Below are 22,131 nucleotides of genomic sequence, written 5' to 3' on the forward strand. Positions count from 1 at the left end.
ACGTGTATATATATCGGACACCTATGCAGTTTTGGCCTTCCCGCTACGGCTGTGGCAAGGACATTGAACTTGTGTAGTAAAACTAGCCTGGGGAACTTGTCAATTTTGGCACGTACGCAAAGACTGAGAATGACCTACCCATATGTATGGAAATGACTTGAATTAAATTCTGCAGTAACGGAACAAAATTGTTGATGATGTTTGGGAAAATGTGGGATCTGCACATAAATGAAATCTAAACTGATGAAAAGTGAAGTATTTTTTCTTATATTTTAATGCTTGAGAATCAAATGAGATTTATGATCGACTTTGCAAGTGAGACCTGGGATGTGGTGGCTGTATAAGGATATGTTTTTAGTGTGATTTAGATATGGGTATACATTTTAGTGGGCACATTGGCCATGATACATTTTAAGCAAAAATACATTATTTAGCAAATTACGTTTAAAGTTCACTTTACCGGCATTGGCAATTCCCTGCACAATAATTAACTTGTGGATGCGTGAATTTAATCGGCAATCTCGTGATTAAAAAACGAAGTTCTAAATCTGAACGCAGAGGGATAGATAAATACATTCTTGCGGAGGGAGCTGGTAGGAACGTTGGGTTGCTTGGTCAATGGGCCAGGGTCAACGGCAGCATGGTGTATTCCGCAAATATGCCCAACTGTGAGGGCGGGCACAAGCCGGCGTGAGTAGGTTAAACATTGAGTTTTGTAAGGGCACCACGGGGTGACCAGCCCCTCCCCACCCAGCCCACCCCTCCCACCCCCCACCCAGCCCCACCCTCCCCACACTCCCCACCCAGCCCCTCCCCACCCTCCCCTCCCCACCCAGCCCCACCCTCCCCACCCAGCCCCTTCCCACCCTCCCCTCCCCACCCAGTCCCTCCTCACCCAGCCCCTCCATGCACGACGGACGGACACAATAATCCCCTGTGGGCTGGTGTAACCAGGAGGTTCCTACCAGTATAACATAGCAATACCTAGAAAATAGTGATACTGGTGGTTCTGAAATAACGTATTTCTTTTGCATGTTGGAGGAAACTGGAGTGCACAAAAAATACGGATAGTATTCGTTAAGGAAGGTCCCCAACATTTCACAAACAGGGCTGCACCTTCAGCCACAATCGGCTTATCTCTCTGTATGTCATGCAGATGATTGGACTTGTACCAGCAAAAGGAAAGCGTTAGCGGTGAACCGTGCCAGAACTGGGCTTGTTGGAATTCCACTGGGGGTATTTTGTTTTCACAATGTCAGACTAAAGCTGCTGCCCCAGCATAATAAAGTAGCATAGCTGTTATCATCAGGAGTATTTCAAGCCCTTCTTGAAATGTTTGGCATTGTGAGTTTTGCTGCTACTTTACAAGGGAGGTTTTCAAAGCAGCCGGTGTCTTTCTTTGTTGACCATTTATGCATGGCCTTCCGAGCAGTCTTTCATAACACAGCGACCCGTGCAGCTTCACGCAAATGGCGCGACCATTCAGTCGTTTCTTTTTCAAGCAGGTGATTTTCAAGATCTTTGCAGCAAGGGAGACCTGGGGAACTGTACAGTTGAGGATCGCAATTTGTTTTGTTTATAAAGGGCCAGGTGTAATGGCAGACGTTTGTTGTCCAGCACTTTGGATGCAAAGGTTTTTGTATCGTGCTTGTTTATAAAATGAGCTTGTAAGGTGGTTGGATAATAGTATTACAGCAAGTGGGTTCATGAATTAATCTGTGCGGTGCTTTGAGTGTTATGCATTCGCATGGACTTGGTAAGTTACTTTGGTATTCTTCGACATGCAAAATCACTTCCTTAAACAGAACTGGCTCCTGAAAAAGTATTTAGACTCCAATACTCTTTAGTGGAATAGATCAATGCTATTTTAGTAAATTCATATAATAATTGTTGGCAGATAAATGTCCCACATATGATGAGTGTACAGCATTTTCTGCCACTCATCATGCAAGTACTCGTATAATCCCTTAAGATTTGTTGATTAAACCATGTCAGCCATTATTATTCCACTTTATTATGCAGATGTGCACAATATGAATACGCATATGCGGTTCTACCTCTGTGTGTAAGCGTGATGGCATACACGTGGGTGCAAAGTCAAGTGGTGACTCGTGTACCTTTTATCTTGACACTGCAAGGGTCAGAAGAACCGTGGGCGATGTATGAACCCTGCCTCCATTCAGGTATCGGCTTCCGCAAATCCAAACATAGAAGGTGGGGGGGCCATTTTGCCCAGGCTCGGAACACCAACTGCGTCTGGTAAAGAGCAGACAATGCCTCGTTAATCTGGTCTAGCGTCATCCTCTCGAGGAGCCATGCAGAGCTGATGATTTTTGCACCTTCTTGGTTCTTTCGGTAAAGTCACGTAGAAGGGAAGTAATAAAATAATAAAAATGTTTTATTTTTATTATTTTATTACATCCCTTCTACGTGACTTTGATGATGAATCCCTGCAGTCACGAAAGCTTTAAATCGAGATTTTTGCACCGTTCCCGACCTTCCGGGAGCCCTATGCCCACCCACCCCATGCTGCTCCCCTGCCACCCCCGTGTCACCCCCCACAAATGGTCATCATTGATCTAAGTTGGTACGATGGACACGAAATCAATGCACCTTGCAGGCTTGCGTAAACACGTTCGCTTGTCAGCTGCAATGATAAACATAAATCTAATAAAATTGTCCTGACCTTATGTTTGTTTACGCAACGCATACATTAATGCATTTGCTCTAAAATAACCACACTATCAACCCACCACGTTGCATTGCATTATACTTAAAATACAAAGATCAAAGATTTTCCATATAGTCTTAAAGACTGTTGGAGCACGTCCTGTTACCGAGCTAAGGGGTGGTGTCGCTAGCATTGCATCCAGCTGTCTTTGTCTCCCCAGTTCTGATGTCAACACACCATATCAGGTTCTCATTTAAGGCTGAGCCGAACACGGGATGTCCAGAACAGATTATCCATGGCAATGGTATGGATCTCAGCTCACCAGATTCATAATGCATTGCACAGACTACTGCACGACCGCTCCCCACAAAGCCTGTCTGAACTGTTGTCAAGTACTTTTAGCTAGCACCATGCTTTCTGACATTGGATAAATTTAATGCCAAATCTAAGGCTGATTTAACCTCGAGCAATATCTACAGATACCGACTGCCTCTGACCTGTTGTGACCCAGGAATGAACCCCTGCTCTTGGTGCTATCGGTATGCACCGGCCACCATGCTGCCCACTCCTTGTGCATGCCTGACACGAATGGGGAATTGCATTTCACCTCCAGTAAAGTCCGCAAGCAGTTGTATAACCACACTCGCGGTGGAGTCGCATTTCAAGGGCATTGGTGTGAGGCGGTGCCAGCTATCTCGTATGCAGACGTTTACAAGGCCCGTGGCTTGCTCTCTCCTCCCTGGATCTGTTATCTGGAGAGTCCCCGCCGCTGCTGTGTGGGAACTGTGAGCAGCATCGTCTCCCAGTGCACACGGCACGGTGGCCCCCCTGCGTTTGCTGTTGAAAAAAAAAACTCGTTGAGTTTAGCACCTCGTGGCTGCAGGGGGATCATGTCAATCCATGATCTGAAATATCTTCTTTGACAGTTCATTGGCTGCCATCTTCTCCATCCTACATTCTCTGCCCTTTCCTTCATTTCACAATTGCCCTTTCATTCATCACCTCCAGCATCCCAATACTTCGCCTTCCTCTTGATCTTTTCCTTTCCACCCTACACGATATATGAATGAGAAATCATTGATTGTTCGACCGACCATTCGGTGCATGCACTGTCAGCAAAAGAATCTGCGATCACTGATGAATCGGTTTATCATCACACGCGTGACATACGAGCACATTGCTCTTTAAATGAGCAATGGGATGGTGGAGCTAACATCTGTTGGTAACCGAGATGTAAATTCCACGTTCCTGTGGTCGGGAACCAGTTTTGCTATTCCATTTAATATCGTGCAGCTGTAGTTTATAGTAGAGGAAAAAAAGTGAAATTTAAAGTGTAAACTTGTAAAACTTTACATCCTCCATTCATTCACGTATAAGCTACGGCTCTGTCGCTTTTCGGCGTGCCTTATCCCGTGTTGGCCTCATTCTAAAGCTCGGCCGATGGTGCACGCTTGGCTTCCGCAAGATCCGGAGAGAATGGCTCGTAAAGTCACCGTGTAAGAAGGGAGTATTTATGGCATCTAGCGCGCGCTTGCCCCGTGCTCGCACCATGCTCGAACGTGAATAGAGATTCTTTTGGGGAAGGAACGCCGTCGCGACAAAAGCGAGGGAAGTGGAAGCCGTGGCCGTTGCGCCGTTTCACACGCGTTTGTGCGAGTTGTTTGCGAGACCGTGCAGCTGGCAGAGAGAGGGTTTCTGCGCAGGTTTCGGAGAAGAGTCAACTCCAGCGTAGCTGTTACCTTGTAGATATATACCTCGACCGAACATTCCGGGCTGTTCTACAAAGCGTGAAGCTTCCGTTAGGAAAGAAGAACTCTATATATTTTTTAAAAATCGTGGTCACTTGCTCTTTCATCGCAGTGTAGTAACGTCTCCGCATTGACGTGTTATAATGTTGATTTAGAGCTTTCGTGACTGCAGGGATTCATATTCTTGGTTCTTTCGTGACTTTACCGAAAGAACCAAAAATGTGTTTAAATGTATTGGAGAGACGTTGCAGTAACGTTACCAAAGTGTCATGTTAATTCGCACGACATTCACCAATCTTCAAACTCATGTTGACACAGTTTGGGATGTGCAGCTTGTGTATTTGTTTGGTTGCATCTTCATGTTTGTTAGCAATGCAAAACCCTGCAAAGAGAGACGTTGCAGTAACGTTACCAAAGTGTCATGTTAATTCGCACGACATTCACCAATCTTCAAACTCATGTTGACACAGTTTGGGATGTGCAGCTTGTGTATTTGTTTGGTTGCATCTTCATGTTTGTTAGCAATGCAAAACCCTGCAAAAAGCATGTGCCCTAAAGCCCTTGCTTAATCTCTGTCTCGGAACAGAATATTGTAAAATCAAAACAGGAAATTGAAACTGACTACAATCTGTTTTCAACTTTTGTTTATGCCCATGAATAAATTGTTTTCCTTTATTGCGTCACATTTACATACGAGATGTTAACTACTTCGCCTGGTATCCAGGAGGTCGTGGGTTCGATCCTGACCCTGACACCTGTATATTTGGAGTTTGTATGTTTTTCCTGTGGTCACGTGGATTTTTCTCCAGGTCTTTTCCTCCATATTTACTCACATACATTTTAAGTATTTGGCTGCTATACATTTACACATGATAAGCCAGTTTGTTGAGCTATCTTTTGTGGCCAGGTCGCTTCTGAAAAAGAGATATATATTTCTCAGTGGTGCCTTGTCTGGTAATATAAAACAATAGTTTAGTTCATAACCTTCCTACACAAAACACTAAATATTTTCATCATTTGGTGGAATGTTCTAACTTATTAAGACTAGCCGATTCCATTGCCTTTTGTTTCCCATTTCATAATATTGTTTTTGTCTGCATTCAAAGCATTTAGTTCCATTCACAAATTCATAATATGCACATAGTTTTAAATGTATTTGGAAATAGCATAGTGTAATTACTGTTCACGGCACCATTGTAATGTTTGCTGTGGGTACATGGGTGGAAGCGGTTTTGCAATAGTTAGTGTACTACACTGTGAACTTGGTGACCTGAATTCAATTCCTGGCCATGGCTAACATCAGTGGCTACTGCGATCTGAGCCAGTGCTAGGTGTGGCCCCTTCAAAGAGCAGCGTGGGTGAAGCATCATCAAAACAACCCCCTGTGCTCGACTTGGCTTGAGGAACCCTTCAACAGTGGATTGATAAAGAGATGAGAAGAAAAAATGTGTCCTCGAAGGTAGTAGCTCCTCTGGTAGGCCACCCGACATAAAAAGGGCTCAAGTGAAAACTGTATTTGCACATATATGCATAGCTCCGAAGAACACACAATGGAGGAAACTTTCCCAGCATCACAGGTGATATCCCACGGACCCAGGGCAAACTGGAAAGCAATCTTACTTTATTGCGCTGCTCGTAAACTATGCCTCAGCGACTCCAAATCGTTGGATGTGTGAAGGTGCCGAGTGCTCATTTGTCTTGGGGCTTTTGAAAAGCTGTCGGAACACTTGGGGATGCAAATGGTCGGTAAGCAGGAATGAAAATGCTTCTGGTTAAGACGGAACAGGGCATCCATAAGAGCTCCGTAAATATAACTAATTCACACTCACGTTTAGTATGAAAATTGTGTTGTGCGAGCCTCATCCCTCTCAACCTCCACATGTTCACCATGGCATTGGCAACATGTGTTGAACTGAGGTACAAGAGAGTCCCAGGTGGTCACCAACATGTCTTGGTTGCCATTGTATCGAATGTTTCTGGTATTTGCTGGAGAAGATCACTCAAGATTTTGGGTTATTCGGCAATATATTTGATATTACACATCACCCCAACATTCAACAACACAGTTAAAATATCCGTATAATTATATGTCTTTAATAATGGATGGTATCTTTGTGGACGCTCTGTACATGTACACATTAAACAAACAAGTTGATAATAAACTCCTTTAAAAAAAGTTTTTTTTTTAAACAACGGTTTTAATAACAACTTCATTTAACTCACGGTCGAGAAGTACGTCAATGGCGCCTGAGACACGCGGCGCCTGCTTTTTGTGCGAGCCGATTCCACAGTTTAGGGACCGCGGCGGTTTTGACCTACACAAAAATATATATCTTCTTACCAATAAAAGGCATTTTTTGTCTCTCTGTGTGCATACGCGCGCTTGCGAAGGATTTTGCTCGCGAACTGTGGGGTTCACGTTTAAAAAAAAGTAGCCGGGTACCACGCCGCAAGCCCCGTGGTGAGCCAGCGCTATTCCGTTTTGCCATCCGTTACCTTTAAATTGGTTAAAAGAGCGTTTTGTTAGTGATTTATTTTTATTTATTTATATTATTTTGTCGCCCGGCGCAGGACAAAGCACGCAATTGCGCATGCGCGAAACGCTGACAGGAGTTGCCCCGTGCAACGCACACACTATCGCTAAAAAATTTCATTCGCGTTAACAATGCTTAAAAAATATACACACAATGCTGATATTGTTTCTTCACAGTCTTATGTCCTCCCCCCCACCCCAATGCGTGCAGTTACTGATATAAAGTCCGTAGATATTAATATTATAGTGCTTGTATAGCATTTTTGCAGTGCGGGTGGGGAGAGCGGCCCAGTCCCCAGCCTGGCAATGTGTCACCTCCTCCAGGCTGGGCAATCTAGGCGAAGCCGCGGGTTTTGCACAGGACTAGGCCTCACCACAGCAATGTAAAGTACAATTTTATTTAATCTTTCGCTAAGGACTCGGGTTCATTGTTTACAATTATGAAACAAATAAGTTGGCAAATATTACAATAATAATATTGTGTTCAGAAAACAAATTTTTCATTATTAGGTTGCTAAATATTTCCTTTTTTAGGTGTGTTTTTATGATGCTGCGATGGTGTACTGCCAGTCTGTGCTGTGGCCTGCTGCCTGCTCATTAATTTACGTCAGTGCACTGGCACTCTATTATCTACACTGCTGATTTAGCTTTTGGCCATTGAGTGTATGCCAGTTTATAATCTGTTGCCGGCTTCTTTACCTCACTCAGTGTACTGCCAGCCTTTCATGTCGACTGTATCCTGCTTTTTCAGCTGCTGACTGTATTGCCAGATTTTTGTCGACTGTTGCAATGCTTATGTCATTGATTCGGCATACTGGCAGTCTATAATCTAGACTGTAGCCTGCTTCTCAACTTACCTGTGCATACTGCTGCTCTTTAATGTACACTTAATTCAGCTTATTTCTTCAATGCATTTCTATTGTTTCGATTGCTCACGGCATGCTATTTACTGATACGTAGTACTGTGATGCTGATAGCTGTGCCATCATTTGGGATTGCTGTGCACGTCGATGTGTGTGTGTGAGTCGATGTGTGTTTGTGTGCGAGTCTATGTGTGTCAGTCGATGTGTGTACGGCAATGTGTGTGTGACAGTCCGTGTGTGCGTCCATATATGTGTGTGTAGGTCCATGTGTGTGTGAGTCTTTGTCTTTGTATGTGAGTCGATGTGTGTGTTTAAGTGGATCTGTGTGCGTAAGTCGATATGTGTGTCTTTGTAAGTTCATATGTGTGTGTAGGTCAATGTGTGTGTGAGTCTATGTTTGTGTTTATGAGTCGCTATGTGTGTGTAAGTTTGTGTGTGTGTGAGTTGATGTGTGTGTCTAACTCCATGTGTGTGTGTCTAAAGTCGATGTCTGTCTGTGTGAGTCCATGTGTGTGTGCGTGTAAGTCTGTGTTTCTATGTGTGTGGGTCGATGTCTGTGTAAGTCGATGTGTGTGTCTGTCTTTTTCGCCCAGACAACGCCGGGCACTTACCGCTAGTAATCTATAATACGTTGACTTTAGGCATACTTTAATCTTGATGTGGATCCTGAAGTTCAGTCAAATAACTTTGGAGGAGATATTTCACGCGGTGTATTTCCCCTGTGGGGGTGTGAGTGTGTCAATGAATCTGTCAGTTTCTATGCACGATTCACATACATGCAGCACAAGACTTGACTGCTGGCCATGTTGGTTGATTTGGACGTTGCTGAGGAAAGATGGATTCCATGGAGACAATTCATGTTTTTTTGTCGCTCACTGTCACCTCTTTCTGATACAATGGGGTGCACTGCATTGGGAGATTTTCGCACGGATTCTTTGTCTTGATTAAAAGACGAAACAAGTGTCGTGTAAAGATGGAGACCCAGTCTTCTCTGGAGGCAACACGTTTATTTATAATAACTAACGGTAACACAAGCTCCCTGAAACAAAGGGGTATCGGCCCCTTCCACCCGATACCCTGGGGAGGTATAGCCTCCAGGCTAGCGTGTCCTAAGCACTGGGATTACTTCCTCGATATCAGCCCTCCAGCTACGGGGGACCTAGGGGAGGCTCGCTGACCCGACCCATCCAAGGTCCTTGGGTCTCGGCCACTGGCCCACTCGGTCCCGGCCCTTAGAAGGACGTCGGGTCCGGGGGTTCCCAGGGTGCTAGTAAATAATAAGGTGTCCATACAAAATGTTAATTGCTTTAAAGTAGCGAATTAATTGCTTTAAAGTAGCGAATTAATTTATGCCGATTTTGATACAGGCATGCATTGTCTCCGGATCGGAGTACGTGTGCAAAATGTGGAATTGATTGGACAGCGGGCGAAATTTTGATTACAAGACTTAACCACGACAAACAGAGGACTCAAGTTAAGTAAAACCGTTGAAAAAAAAAACCCACACCCCTCATTGGAGGGGAATATTCAGCCCATGTCATCCCTCTGTGGTTGATACAATTCGTACTGCTGTCCAACAGGCCAATAGTGGCTGTGCTACAGAGAGTCTGGCTCCCGCCACAGAAATGTGGAGTTTACACCGCTGGCTCAGGGACATCCTGTGGAGATGAGCGTGAAGACAAATGTTATATTCGAACATCACAAGAGTGTCATGTGAGTTGCGTGCGATTGCCTTCGCTCCCGGTTGAGCGGACTCATTCACCTTTCAATCGGGCATGCGCCAGGAATTAAGCTCGGTTAAAGTCTGGTTCCTCATACAGCCCAGCCAACAGCACTGGCCAGATGGCTTGGGGGGAATTGACACAGTAATCTCTGAGCATTGCTTTGTGTTAGACTTAAGCGCCGTATGATGTCTGCTCCACTGAAACACCATTATAGGTGCACGCGAGAGATTCGCTGAGTTTCAGTGGAACGGAGGTATATTGTTGGCGTTCTCTGAATTGTCGCCGTACTTAAAGCCATTGCTCCCTCATTTACCCCCCCCCCCCTTATGTTCTGGTCTCTCCTCCATTACTATCCAAAAAAATATACATCCACCCTCTTCTCTCTGGTCTCATAATGCCCATGTCTCACTTCACGGGCAGCCGCTTGAGGTGCGGTTGTGTTTAGGCACATTTGTAAGCACATTGTGTCGTAACTTTATTTAAATTTGACCGGGAATCCATCCTTCAACTCCGAGCCAAGGCCTGAGACTGCTTGGCTCCTACTGCCGCATGCGAAGCTTTATTGTACCTCCAAAAAGGGGGCACGCCTGCTCAGGGTTTGCGTAATCAGATGCAAGTTTTCATTGCACATTGGTGGGTGATCCTTGCCTTTTTTTTTGCTTCAACCTATCTTGTGATAGCATCATAAAAGTATTGAAGCATAATGTCAGTAATCTTTGCCCCCGGTGGGTTATGAAGGTTTTATTAAGATGTTGGCACGGCAAACTAACGTGGCACACCGTCCTTTGGTCGAGGCAACCCTTTCCCTCGTGACGTTGATTATTTCGTTATAGTTTTGAAAGTTGGAGGAGGGGCACCCTTGGTATATATATATAAAAACAAAACACATTTGCTCTGGCTAGTGAAGTGAGCTGCCCCGTGCGGCCGTTGCGGCGCCGTGCGTGTGCGCGATTGCTCTTGCCAGCTGCGGCACACTGTCCGCATTTGGCGCACGCACGCGGGCACACGCTTGTGAAAAAAAAGCGCCGGGTGGTAAGCTCTGTGCATGCAAAAAGCACTTTCTGCAAGCACGCAAGCTCCTTGGGCCCAAATGAATAAATGCATTTTTGTTTTATACTTAATTGATTCAAAATTGCAACGTCGCAGGATGGCGAGATATTGACGATCGCTTTGGGGAGACCTTCATCCAGATGTGGATTCCATTGGTCATGGTTGGTGGTGATGGTTCACAAGTAAATGTCCCTAACACAAGTGAGTGTGTGCGGGAGTAGTTGCTCATGTTTTTTGACAGTTTAGAGTCGGTGGTAGAAATTCCACATTCCCATGGTGGAAGTGAGTTGCTCTGTTAGGCTATTACAGTTTCCTTCAATAGGCTCTCATTTTATTGACCCCAAAGGGATGTTGGGCTGAGCTGACATCCAGCCAGGGTTTGCTGTTCTTCTTATGAGCAACTGACAGCAAACTGAGATCCATTGAGTTGGTATACATTATTGACATAGATTTTCCAAGGTTAGGAATATTGGATACAGCACCCTCAAGAAAAATTACCCTTTCTGGCAAATGTTGATGTCCCTCTTTAATCCCACTTGACAATTTGGTGGACTCCTGCATAAATGACTGCGCATCTACAGTGGGAATCAAACCTTCAACTCCATAAAAAGAATTTGGCTCAGTCGTCAATGTGCTAACTACTAAGTGACTTGGCTGCTATGTCGCTGGAATTCCCTTTTTGTGGTGTTTGAGAGCCATTCAAAATTACTAGCGTTACCTTCAAAGCAGCCAAATGCAATTCTAGCACACGAGAAAAACACACACACACACTCGAGTGCTGTGGCTTTGAATCGTGGAATGCCTGGAGGTTTTTGTGTGATTACAGCATAATTTACTGTTTAAATGTTTACATTTTCTTTGCAACCTTTCAGTGAGCCCACTCACAACTCTCAGAGAAATATGATCTGTAATGGGGGATAGGTGTGTGGTTAATGGTTAATGGGATGTATGGAGAACTACAGGAACACAGCTTGCAACCTCTCTTCGCTTCCGCCCCTTGTTTAAACACCACAACTCTTTAAGTCAAACATCTCACTCGTGGGGCGAGGAGGGATGTATCGCTCCAGAATATTTGAGCAGTGAGTTAATGGGAGTGACAATTTCAAGAGGTCTTGAGGGTGCTGTTGGTGCAGCTCTTGATTGGGGTGGTATTCCCTCCACTTGCTGGAATGAATGCCACGTGGTGACATGTAGAAGACTTTAATTTACCATTCGCGAAACACACATGAACATAAACCTGAGCGTTATTCAATTAAAATGTGAAAAATAACATGTGCGGGAGGTTGTGGGTTCGATCGCGACCCTGTCGTCTGTATATTTGGAGTTTGCATGTTCTTTCTCCCTGTGGTCGCATGGATTTTTTTATCTGGGTCCTTTCGGTTTTCCCCTTCACGTTTAGAAACATGTTTAGATTATTTGGCTGCGATAGATTTGCACATGATAAGGCAGTTAATTCAGCTATTATTTGTGGTAAGGTCACTTTTTAAAAGAGCTATATATCTCAGTGGGCTTTACCTGATGAATAAAATTGTTTTAGTTTAGTTCGTGTGTACTGAGCGTGAAGAGACACTTGCAGTGACAGTGACTGAGCGCACTGACGTTAGAAACATAGCATTGCAGGGTCGAAATGCCTCCCCCTGTGTACCCGTTACGCAGCTGAGATGCTTGTGGTGACGGATAAGTAATGTTTGTGAGCCATTTAAAATTGGTAGGCTTCATCGTTCTTCCTTTGTTATGGCAAGGTGACATTTGCAACATTCTGTCTGTGTGTATTGAGGTTATTAATCCATGCATTAGCCTCTGTGGAGGCCTGGTGGATGTCGGTGATAATTCCCGCGAATCGGAGGTGCAGGCAGTATGGGAACGTGTGATCCATGGTGTGTGAATCGGCAGTGCGGGCAATGCTGGCTCTGAATCGATGCACTTGCTTTCAGTGAATTGGCTGTGCAGGGGGCAGTCAGACTGCGATTGATGGTCTGCCTCTCGCGACCGCAGCAGTCACATTGCAGAGGGCTCTTCATTTGCCATGGATTAAGGAGGTGACTGTGTCTGCCATGTCTCATAGTGGCACGATGAAATTAAACGGATGTAACCAGCCTTGGGGCATAGATCCCCCCCACACCCCGAGTGTGTGCACTGACTCAACCCATGCAAACACACTTCCTCCCCCACGCCTTTTTTCACAGCCTGCTCCTGTTATTGTTGCGGATTTTTGTTGTTGTTTATAGCCCTGCAAGGACATTAGCCTGACCCTGACCCCCAAGACCCATGTGTTTTTACCAGCTCATGAGGCTGACTTGCATGAGGCGCATTCACTTTGCAAGCATAGGTGGTGTACTGTCTTCTTTCGTACGGCCTATTTAGAGCAACAATGAGAGATTCAGTTGTTTACGATTAAGCCATTCAACTTATTTCGTCTGAGAATTGCAGGTCCACCCAACCACCGCGTTCACATGTGTGTTTGGGGCATTGCGAGATTGTGTGATCCATGTTTTGGAGTTTGTAGCCACAGCTCCATATAGGAGAGATAATATTCATTTTACACTTTGTGAATTAAGTGTTTGCATCTTCCGTTGTCTGTGCACATTAGTGCTGCCTATTGTTCCCATGAGAGGTCGAAGCCAGGCAGTCTGGGAGTGGGGTCTCTACCGATCGGGTAAGAGGCACTGATGGGAAAAGAGTTGCTGGGAAAGTTAGCGCACAAAGTGTTGTGGGTGGTGCTGCACGGTTGTTTGTTGTATACTTGCTTAGTGTGGCGATCAATACCAAATGGGAATAGTTCCTAGAGGATCATTGTAATCTGTTAGGGTTAGCTTTGTGACAGGATGTAGTTATTGGGCATGCGGCGATTAAGGATTGTATAGCGTGTGGGATGTGTTACATATTATTTGTTAATGCTGGTGATAACCAAACTAAAACAAGGAGCCATTTCATTAGGCAGGCCTAACAGGACAACACGAGTGGTGAAAAACAACATAACAGGATAACGGGGCAGGCAGGGGCTGTATGTATGCATGTACGTTGCACTTTTTCCACACGGTACGTAGCCAACCGTGCTTTTTATTGGGCTCCGGATCATGCATGTCCCACACTGCGGCACTGGGGGGGAGGGGGGTGCTGGCGGGCATAGCGCAGAACTGCGGGTCCGGAATGATGGCTTTGTCTCTGGATTTATTGTTTGACCCGAGTCGCCATAGAGCCAACAATGCATTTGCATCAAGTGTGGCAGAGCCAGCAGCACTGCGTTTGGCAGGATGTTGCATTGCAGTGCTTTTTAATATTTATTGCTTAGTCAGGTGACATCCCGTTGACTTCATTGTCTTATCGGCAAAAGAGGCTGAATATATGTAAAGTATATAATAAGTTATTGTATTGTGTATTTTTTCTCTCAATTTCATTAATGCATACATTTGTAAGTTTGCTATTTGCAGGTTTGGTAATTGTATTTAGTGGTCTTCCTTGAGACTGCTGATGTTACATGGTCTTTAACGTCTGCTTTATTCAGACAGATGGTCTGTTTTGGCAATTTCCATCAGTCTAAAGACCTCAATTTTGTGCAATAAAATTACTTGACACCATGCGTGAATCACTGGGTCGGGTATCATGGTTAGAGCACTTAACTTGCAATGAGAAGGTTCCAAGTTCAAATCCTGGTTGGGGGCTGACGCAGCCCTCAATTGCTCCACAGGCAATAAAATTTAGTGCAGTTTCAGGGAAGTCAATAGTGGCCATCTCATGGATTGACTTTCCTCCACCATCGTAATGTGGAATTTCTGCCACTGGTTCAGGGCTGTAGACAAGAGATGAGCACCACTGCATGCTCGTTTGGCCACTTGAACTTTATGACGAAAGCTACCTCGCCAGGTATACAGGAGGTTGTGGGTTCGATGGCGACCCTGACACCTGTTGTATAATTCGAGTTTGCATGTTCTCCCCATGGTCGAGTGGATTTTTATCAGGGTCCTCCGGTTTTTCCCTCCACATTTAGAACCGTGCGTTTAGAGTATTTGGCTGCTATCAATTTCAAATTATAAGCAACTTCATTGAACTTTAATTTGTTGCGAGGTCGCTTCTGAAAAATAGCTATATAGCTCAGTTGGCCTTACCTGGTAAACTAAGAATAGTTTATAGTTTAGTTTTAAACATGAAGATAAATCTTGCAGCTTTCCTCGAAATAACTTTGTTGCTGTCTTTGAATGTTACGCAACATCCTACGTGAAGCAACACAAATGTATTATTCGGCTGCACTTTACCGAGTCGTTGGAGTCTGTTACCGTTCGTGTCTAATTATTAATATATCATAGGCTGGTAGGCCTGAGGCTTGTGGCTCCGTTGGTCTACCCTCTTGCCCTGCCTGGATGGTTCTTGTGGAGATCAGATTGAGAAAATGTGCCTGTTTTTGTTAAAACAAGAACAAAAAATGACAATGCATTTTCGGGAAACTAAAGTGTAAATCAGAAGATACATGTGATATAACAAAGGTGACATTCACACGCAGAAATCTGTTGCGTTGAATATTCAGCGTCAGGTTGTTTTATGACGGCTATGAATAAATCGGCTGGAATGTTGCAGCCCATAATAAGCTAAAAAAACGGACAATTGTTGTTTTAGGTGGTCAAAGCATAACAGGAAGTCCCAGAATGCTGTGCATGTCAAGGTGACAACATATTCCTGTATATGTTCTGCACACAGCATATGATATCCACCATTGCAAGAGGAGAAGTGATAGCTGTTCTCTAACGATGAGTTCTAAACACGTTCCTTCGGAGTGGGCAGGTAGGAACAGCGCATTCGTGCGATCCGTGTCACGCGGCGCAAGCTGCGTGGGGCGGCGGGTCACGTGGTGCTGAGCCCGCCCGAAGCGCTCTATGAAATACAAATCGAGGGCGTGGCTATGCACGACAGACAGACAAATAATCCCTGGTGGGCAGTCAGTGTGGAACTGTTGTGCCTACCTGTATAAGAGTTAAATCAGTCCATAGGTGGCTTTCTTATCCTATTGTTGCCTAAAATAAAAGCGCCGCACGTTTAGCTCTTGTGCTCGTAGCCATCACAATCTATGCTGTGCAGGATATGATGCTGTCATCTTGACTTGAAAAGCATGCTGGGGCTTCCCATTCGGCTTTTGCCATCTAAAATTTATTTTTGTCATGTACAGTCATTCCCCGATTTACGTCTCCCCCTTCTATGTCGTCACTTTTATTATTAATACCGCTACCTGTTTAGCGTCGCCTCAACCCCATATTTATGTCCTGGGCACGTCTCTTCACCAATCATAAACTGCCCAGTGTGGTGACGTGATCAAGCAACCCCCCCCCCCCCAATCCATGACTGAAACGGCGTGGGGAGGCCTTCAGCCAACAGTGGATTAACAAAGGGCTAGGAAAATATATGTTATGTGTAATGAATTCATTGTGACCTTTGCCCACCACTAATATCCACGTTCAACAAACATCGATTCTTTAATCAAAATTACAACAACAGCATTTCGTCAAATCGCCAGCTAGTGAATAATTACGTGTCTGATACAAAGGGGCACGTTTGTGCCTTTAGAAAGTTGTGCCTGCTTGGGCATTTTTTTGGGGGTGGTTGGTTGCACCTTCCTGTAAGCGCCGATGTGCACAAGCGCTGCTGGCGTGAGACTCGTCGCACTCTTTGTTGTGTACAAAGTGGGTGCAGGTCACTGCCGGGACAGGTCATTTCAAACATTGCATCACTGGCACCACTGTTCATCGTGTCACGGTGACCGTTATTGTTGGTGTTCCTTGTTAAGATTTCTTCCTTGTGGGTCATTGTATTTATGAAAGATATCATCCTATATTAGAAAAAACAAGTTTTGCCGGCTGGCTGACCTTCCCTGGCTGGCCTGGATGGCTGGCGTGTGGGCAAGTGCGAGTTTGGCGGTGGTGATGTTACCGCGCCTACATCTCAGAGCATTGAGCCGGGTTCGTGCGTCGTGCCGACGTCACGCCTCCCTCTACTCACCCTCCAATCCCAGCTGTGGATCCCGTGCAAATGTACCGGATAAGCTATCGTACGATCATCCTATATCAGAAAAAAGTTTTGTTAGCTGGATGTAGGGAGGGACAGACGGACAGACGGTCACGTGCGGGCTGCTAGTTCTAGTAATTATAATGGCCCTTTGTTGATTAAAATTCATTGATTAAAATAAAATCTTGGCCCACGATATATGCTTCAAATCGTGCATTTAAAAAAGCATTAACGATTTGTGCAAATTATTTGTATAAGCTACCTTCAGGCTCATGGGCCAAATGAGATGGCACTTGTAAGGCAGACAATACAAATGAACAGTACAAACATAATGTAGAAGAACCAACTGTTGGCTTGCATCTTGACCCGCATTGCACCAGTTGGCCATTTATGTTTTGTGTGATGTACTGACAAGCAATGGAAAGCATTCTCAATGAGTATTTGGCCATCCTAGCGAGAGTCAACTTACCCAACCATTGTGATCTTCACTCCTTCAAAGTCTGTGAAAGGAACCGCCACAACTACTGTGGCTGCACCACTTGGTGTGACATAAATATTGATTGGACCGGTCTCTGCCATAGAAATGTGGAGTTTCCACCAGTGTATTTAGCCTCGTAACTGTAGTTGCCACTGCCGAATACTCGTTCAAGCATTAGTGCACTTTGAGATTTGAATTTTATAGATCACTGTAGATCTCTGAAAACATCACAGGAATGCCATCTGTTGTTATAAAGCCACGTTCATCACGGTCGTTTTTTGCAGTGCGATAAAAAAGTCCCTGGCCTTCCAAAGCAGTGGTGCTAGAACAGAGGGAAAGTGAATTTTTGGAACGATGTTATTTTTAAACATGACCCAATATCATATTTGTACATTTACACGTGTTGTAAATAATTGTTAACTGAAAAAAATGTATGTCTGAAAACCCTAAGAAATCTAGAGAACAAAAATATGATAACATTCAGAGAAATGTGGATAAAACCCATACTAACCAGGTCTGCCTGCCACTGACTTATGTATTCAGATGCATTGCAATGTATATCCTCTTGGGTTATTTCGGTAAAGTCACGAAGAAAAAAATTAAATTTAATAATAATAATAAAATACAATTTAATTTATTTCTACGTGACTTTACCGAAAGAACCAAAGAGTAATTCCTACAGTCACGAAAGCTTCGAATCTAGTTTTAATGTATATCCTTCCAACAAACCTAACCATGGTAAAACTGTTCACATTCTTTATGTTTTAGATTGAATGCGGTTGTGACACAGTGAATGGGAAAGGAGGAAAATATTATTGCACGTGAATATTTCGTCCTATCGGCAGCGCACCCGCTCTAATCAAGATGCCGCCTGCAAATACAATGCTTTATTCAACACATTAAACCCCTGCGAGCTGCCATACAAATAAACAGAAACGTGAGCATTTCGATTCAGCGCGGTGGTGATGGCTGTAGTTGAACGCCCTTCGTGTCTCCCCCCCCCCGCGCACGCAGTCCTGCTGCTGGAGCGCATCGAGAACGACGACATCAGCAAGAAGACGCTGAAGATCACAGACTTTGGGCTGGCGCGAGAGTGGCACCGCACCACCAAGATGAGCCAGGCCGGCACGTACGCGTGGATGGCGCCCGAGGTCATAAAGTTTTCAATGTTCTCCAAGGGCAGCGACATTTGGAGGTGAGCACGTGCACTACTGCTCGCTGAGAATGGCAAGCTTAATTTTTTTATATTTTACCAGGTAAGGCACACTGAGCTATATAGCTTTTTTCAGAAGCGACTTGGCCCCAGACGATAGCTCAACGAAGTGGCTTATCCCATGGAAATGTATAGCAGTCAAATACTCTTAAACGTATGTTTGTAAATGTGTGGAGGGAGAAACCGGAGGACCCGGAGAAAATTTCACACGACCACTGGGAGAATATGCAAACTCCAAATGTCGAGGCATCAGGGTTGGGATTGAACCCATGACCTCCGGTTTTGCCAGGCGAGGTAGTTAACATCTCACTACTACTGGGTCTCACTGATGTTCAAGACTATTTTTGAGGCGGGTGCTGTATTGACATGTTGAGTGAATCCCAATAACGAGGGTTTTGCTTGTGGGATACAGAGAGAGTACCTGGTGAATTTCCGTGCGTACAAGAGGATAGCACTCAAAACCCCATATAGACGGATTAATAATTAATTGGTTTACTGTCCTTTCACCACCCTGATGCAGTGTGTACATTATGTACGGTGAGTGCTGTTTTCAAGATTGAATGTGAGTTGAAGAATGAGCAAGGATGAATGAGTGCGAATGAGTGTTAACTTGTGAGTAAAAAAGTGTGTACAAGTTGGCACGTGACTGAATGAGAGTCATCTTGTGAGTCAGTTTATGAGTCAGACTTCTTATCGAGTCAATAATTGACTGAACGTGTGAGTGTTCAAGTTTGTTCAAGGAATGTGCGAGTGCAGGGAGCGGTTGTGATAATGGTTAGCGCATTGCGCCAGTGTCTGATTATCCTAGTAGCAAAAGTAGCATATGCTACGGGCCCTGCACTTTCAAGGGCCCCGCGCTAAATGCTTTCGAGCTATCAAATCCGGTTCAGTGATTCTGCACTTGCTCTATTAGCGATTTGTCGTATTATCCGGTTGTATAGCAAATGAAAACATACAATTGCTTTACGATGCGTTTTATTCTTTTTAATATTTGTGTTTTATTTCTTTATTTAGGGCCCCTTTATAACATATGCTACAGGCCCTGCACTAGCTTAATCCGGCACTGCGTTAAGCTACGAATCAGGTGACCCAAGTTTGATTCACACCCATGGTCAACACCAGTGACGAATATTTGAACCGGTCCTGGCCCTCCCTTTGGTCGACTCGGCCTCAAATGAGTACCTGGTGCAGTGTGTAAACATTGCCACCGGGAACACAAAGGCGGCTGGGTGTGGTGCTGACCACACACCCCCTCTTGTGCCCTACTGGCCTTTATAGGTGCTCGCGAATAGCGCTCGCCCCAAAAAGTCTCTAAAGACTCTACGGGGGGATCATTGTCTTGTCAAGGAATGTGTGTGAGTGCGAAAGCAAGCAAGCAAGTTGGTGAGCATGCGTATGAGTAAGCGAGGCGATTGTATGTATGGGCGAATGAGCAGCTCCTAACGCATGCCCGACTGCCCCACCTACCCTTCGTCTGCCCGCCTACTCGCGTCACTCCCCCAAGCTACGGTGTGCTGCTGTGGGAGCTGCTGACCGGCGAGGTGCCGTACCGCGGCATCGACGGCCTCACCGTGGCTTACGGCGTCGCCGTGAACAAGCTCACCCTGCCCATCCCCTCCACCTGCCCAGAGCCATTTGCCAAGCTCATGGCCGGTAAAGATGGCATTGCAACACAGTACAACACGGCACGTCACTTGGTCACAATACAGATTTTTTTCTGTCCGTATCAGCTCCCGCACAACTTTTTTATCCGGTCATTGGATCGGATGCTTTCAGATGCACTCCTGCTGCCGTCTTGAATGGTGTTTCTTTCAGTATTAGGAAGCCACTGGAGCTGTATGCACTTTAAAATAATCTAGATTTAAAATGTATTTCTTTAGAACTGCGTTTTCTTTTTAGTTTGTTGTATTTCCCCCGCACCTCCGATTAACACGGTTGGCTACGTACGGTGCGAAAAAAGTTTATACGTACATACATACATTTTAAATTCCTTGCAAGCATGGGCACTGAGTGAAGAGAAGAGTTTATTTTGAAATACCTACTCTGCCCACCAGCTATCTCCGCTGTAACCCTCGATTGATTATTCACTTCTCTTCACCTGGACTGCAGTGCAGGGCAGCCTTAGCCACCTAAGAATAATTATAAAGATTATAAATTTCACTCTCAAAGCGCTGAACATATCCAAGTGCACATGCGTATGTCGGGAAACAAAGGAGGTGGCTTTGAGTTGGAAATGTAGCTTCGAAGTAGGAGGACCTAAGGCAGTATGGGTGACAAACAAAGATCCCCCTAAACAGACTTTTGAAGCAAGTGCTGTTAGCGATCACCTATGAAGGCTGGCACGGCACACGAGCAGATGGGTGGCCAACACCACGCCCGGCCACCTGTGTCTCCCAAGTGGCGATGTTAACGCACTGCACCAGGTACTCATTTGAGGTCGAGTCCTATACACGTACGTACATAGACACACACACTGAATCCAGAGGCTATAGGCACATTTAAAGCCACTCATGCATATAACCCTTTCACCCACATTTCTTACCACATTTCATATCTTCCATTTAATACCTTTAATTGCATTAACTTATTGTGTCATAAATTCCCTTGTTCCTTCTGTGTAATGAGGTAGTTCATTGAGTTGACGATGGCCTGGGCTGCACAGTCTGTCCCATAGGTTATGATGGAGCTTGGCAATAGTTCACATTTTGTACATTACTGTTTTAAGTTGTGCAATGTGTGTACGTGCATTAAGCCAGAAAAACACTCAGAATTCAATGGAAACACGATTGTCTGTCAGCCCTCAATGTTCACCATCAGAGCCATGCCATTAAAATGAGTAACCTTCTAATTTGGCAAAGACCACCAATAACTGCGCAAAAGACTACACAATAAAAAAAAAATTCTATAATTCGTCATATTACAGGTTCTGAATATGGTCAAACATTTGTTTAAAAAAAAAGATTTTCAGAGCTGAAACCTAGCCGAATGGAGTGCAGAACCAAATTTAAAGTGTGTTTTTTTTGTGCGCTGGTTGATTCCGTCTAAAATCACTCGACTTGAGCACCCAGTTTAATTGCAGGTGGCTGCCTGCATTGTTGTGCCCGTCGCTCTCATCTCTGAGCCAAACAGGTGGGCACCCAGTTGGAGGACATCTCAAAGTAAAAGACAAACGAGGACATTGACGCATCCGATACAAATGATGGCCATTTATTTGTAACACACCCACGGCAGACTGCTGGAAGGCGGACCCACACGCACGGCCCTCCTTCGCCTCCATCCTGGAGCAGCTCACAGCCATCGAGGAGTCCATTCTGCTCGAGATGCCCCCGGAGTCGTTCCACTCCATGCAGGAGGACTGGAAGGTGGAGATCCAGCACATGTTCGACGACCTCCGAGCCAAAGAGAAGGTGGCTTCCCTGTTCCATTTAATCCCATCGCTTAACTTGTCTGCATGCCTGCCTTCCTCGTGTGGTAACCGAATTTACCCATTTGGTTATTTTGACTGAAAGCTATTCATTTTTCCTGATGGGCCGAGGACAAAAAAAAAAAATTCTTCAATATATATTTTCCACTGGCATCGAGTCAAACTCAATAGGTCCTCACGGCCAGTTCTGCGTCTGCCATCCCACTTCACTTTGTCATCGCTTTTTGCCAGACAACTGATTTTCTGAGCCAATATCCAAGTTTGAAGGTCGACTTTTATCATGTACCGCACGTACTGGCGAAGCTGTACTGCCATCTCCCGCCAGGCGTCCACGTATCATAACGTAGCCGTATTTTTCACTCCCGCTGTACACTATGCATTGTGACATAGTTGTAGCGCTGACTTACACCTTGTCATGACATGGGACATGGCTGTA

General features: G+C 44.9%; 1 protein-coding gene across 1 annotated transcript in view; it reads left to right on the plus strand.

Moving 5' to 3' along the window:
• LOC133342264 (mitogen-activated protein kinase kinase kinase 9-like) overlaps positions 1–22,131 on the plus strand; it is a 69,387-nt gene that overhangs the window by 31,325 nt on the left and 15,931 nt on the right. The window contains 3 exon segments of the mRNA XM_061551311.1: positions 18,073–18,253; positions 19,776–19,924; positions 21,503–21,678. Of these exon segments, the coding sequence (XP_061407295.1) occupies positions 18,073–18,253; positions 19,776–19,924; positions 21,503–21,678 (506 nt within the window).

Source organism: Lethenteron reissneri, chromosome 14, assembly GCF_015708825.2.
Source record: "Lethenteron reissneri isolate LAM-NWPU_2019-01 chromosome 14, ASM1570882v1, whole genome shotgun sequence".
Classification (NCBI taxonomy): domain Eukaryota; kingdom Metazoa; phylum Chordata; class Hyperoartia; order Petromyzontiformes; family Petromyzontidae; genus Lethenteron; species Lethenteron reissneri.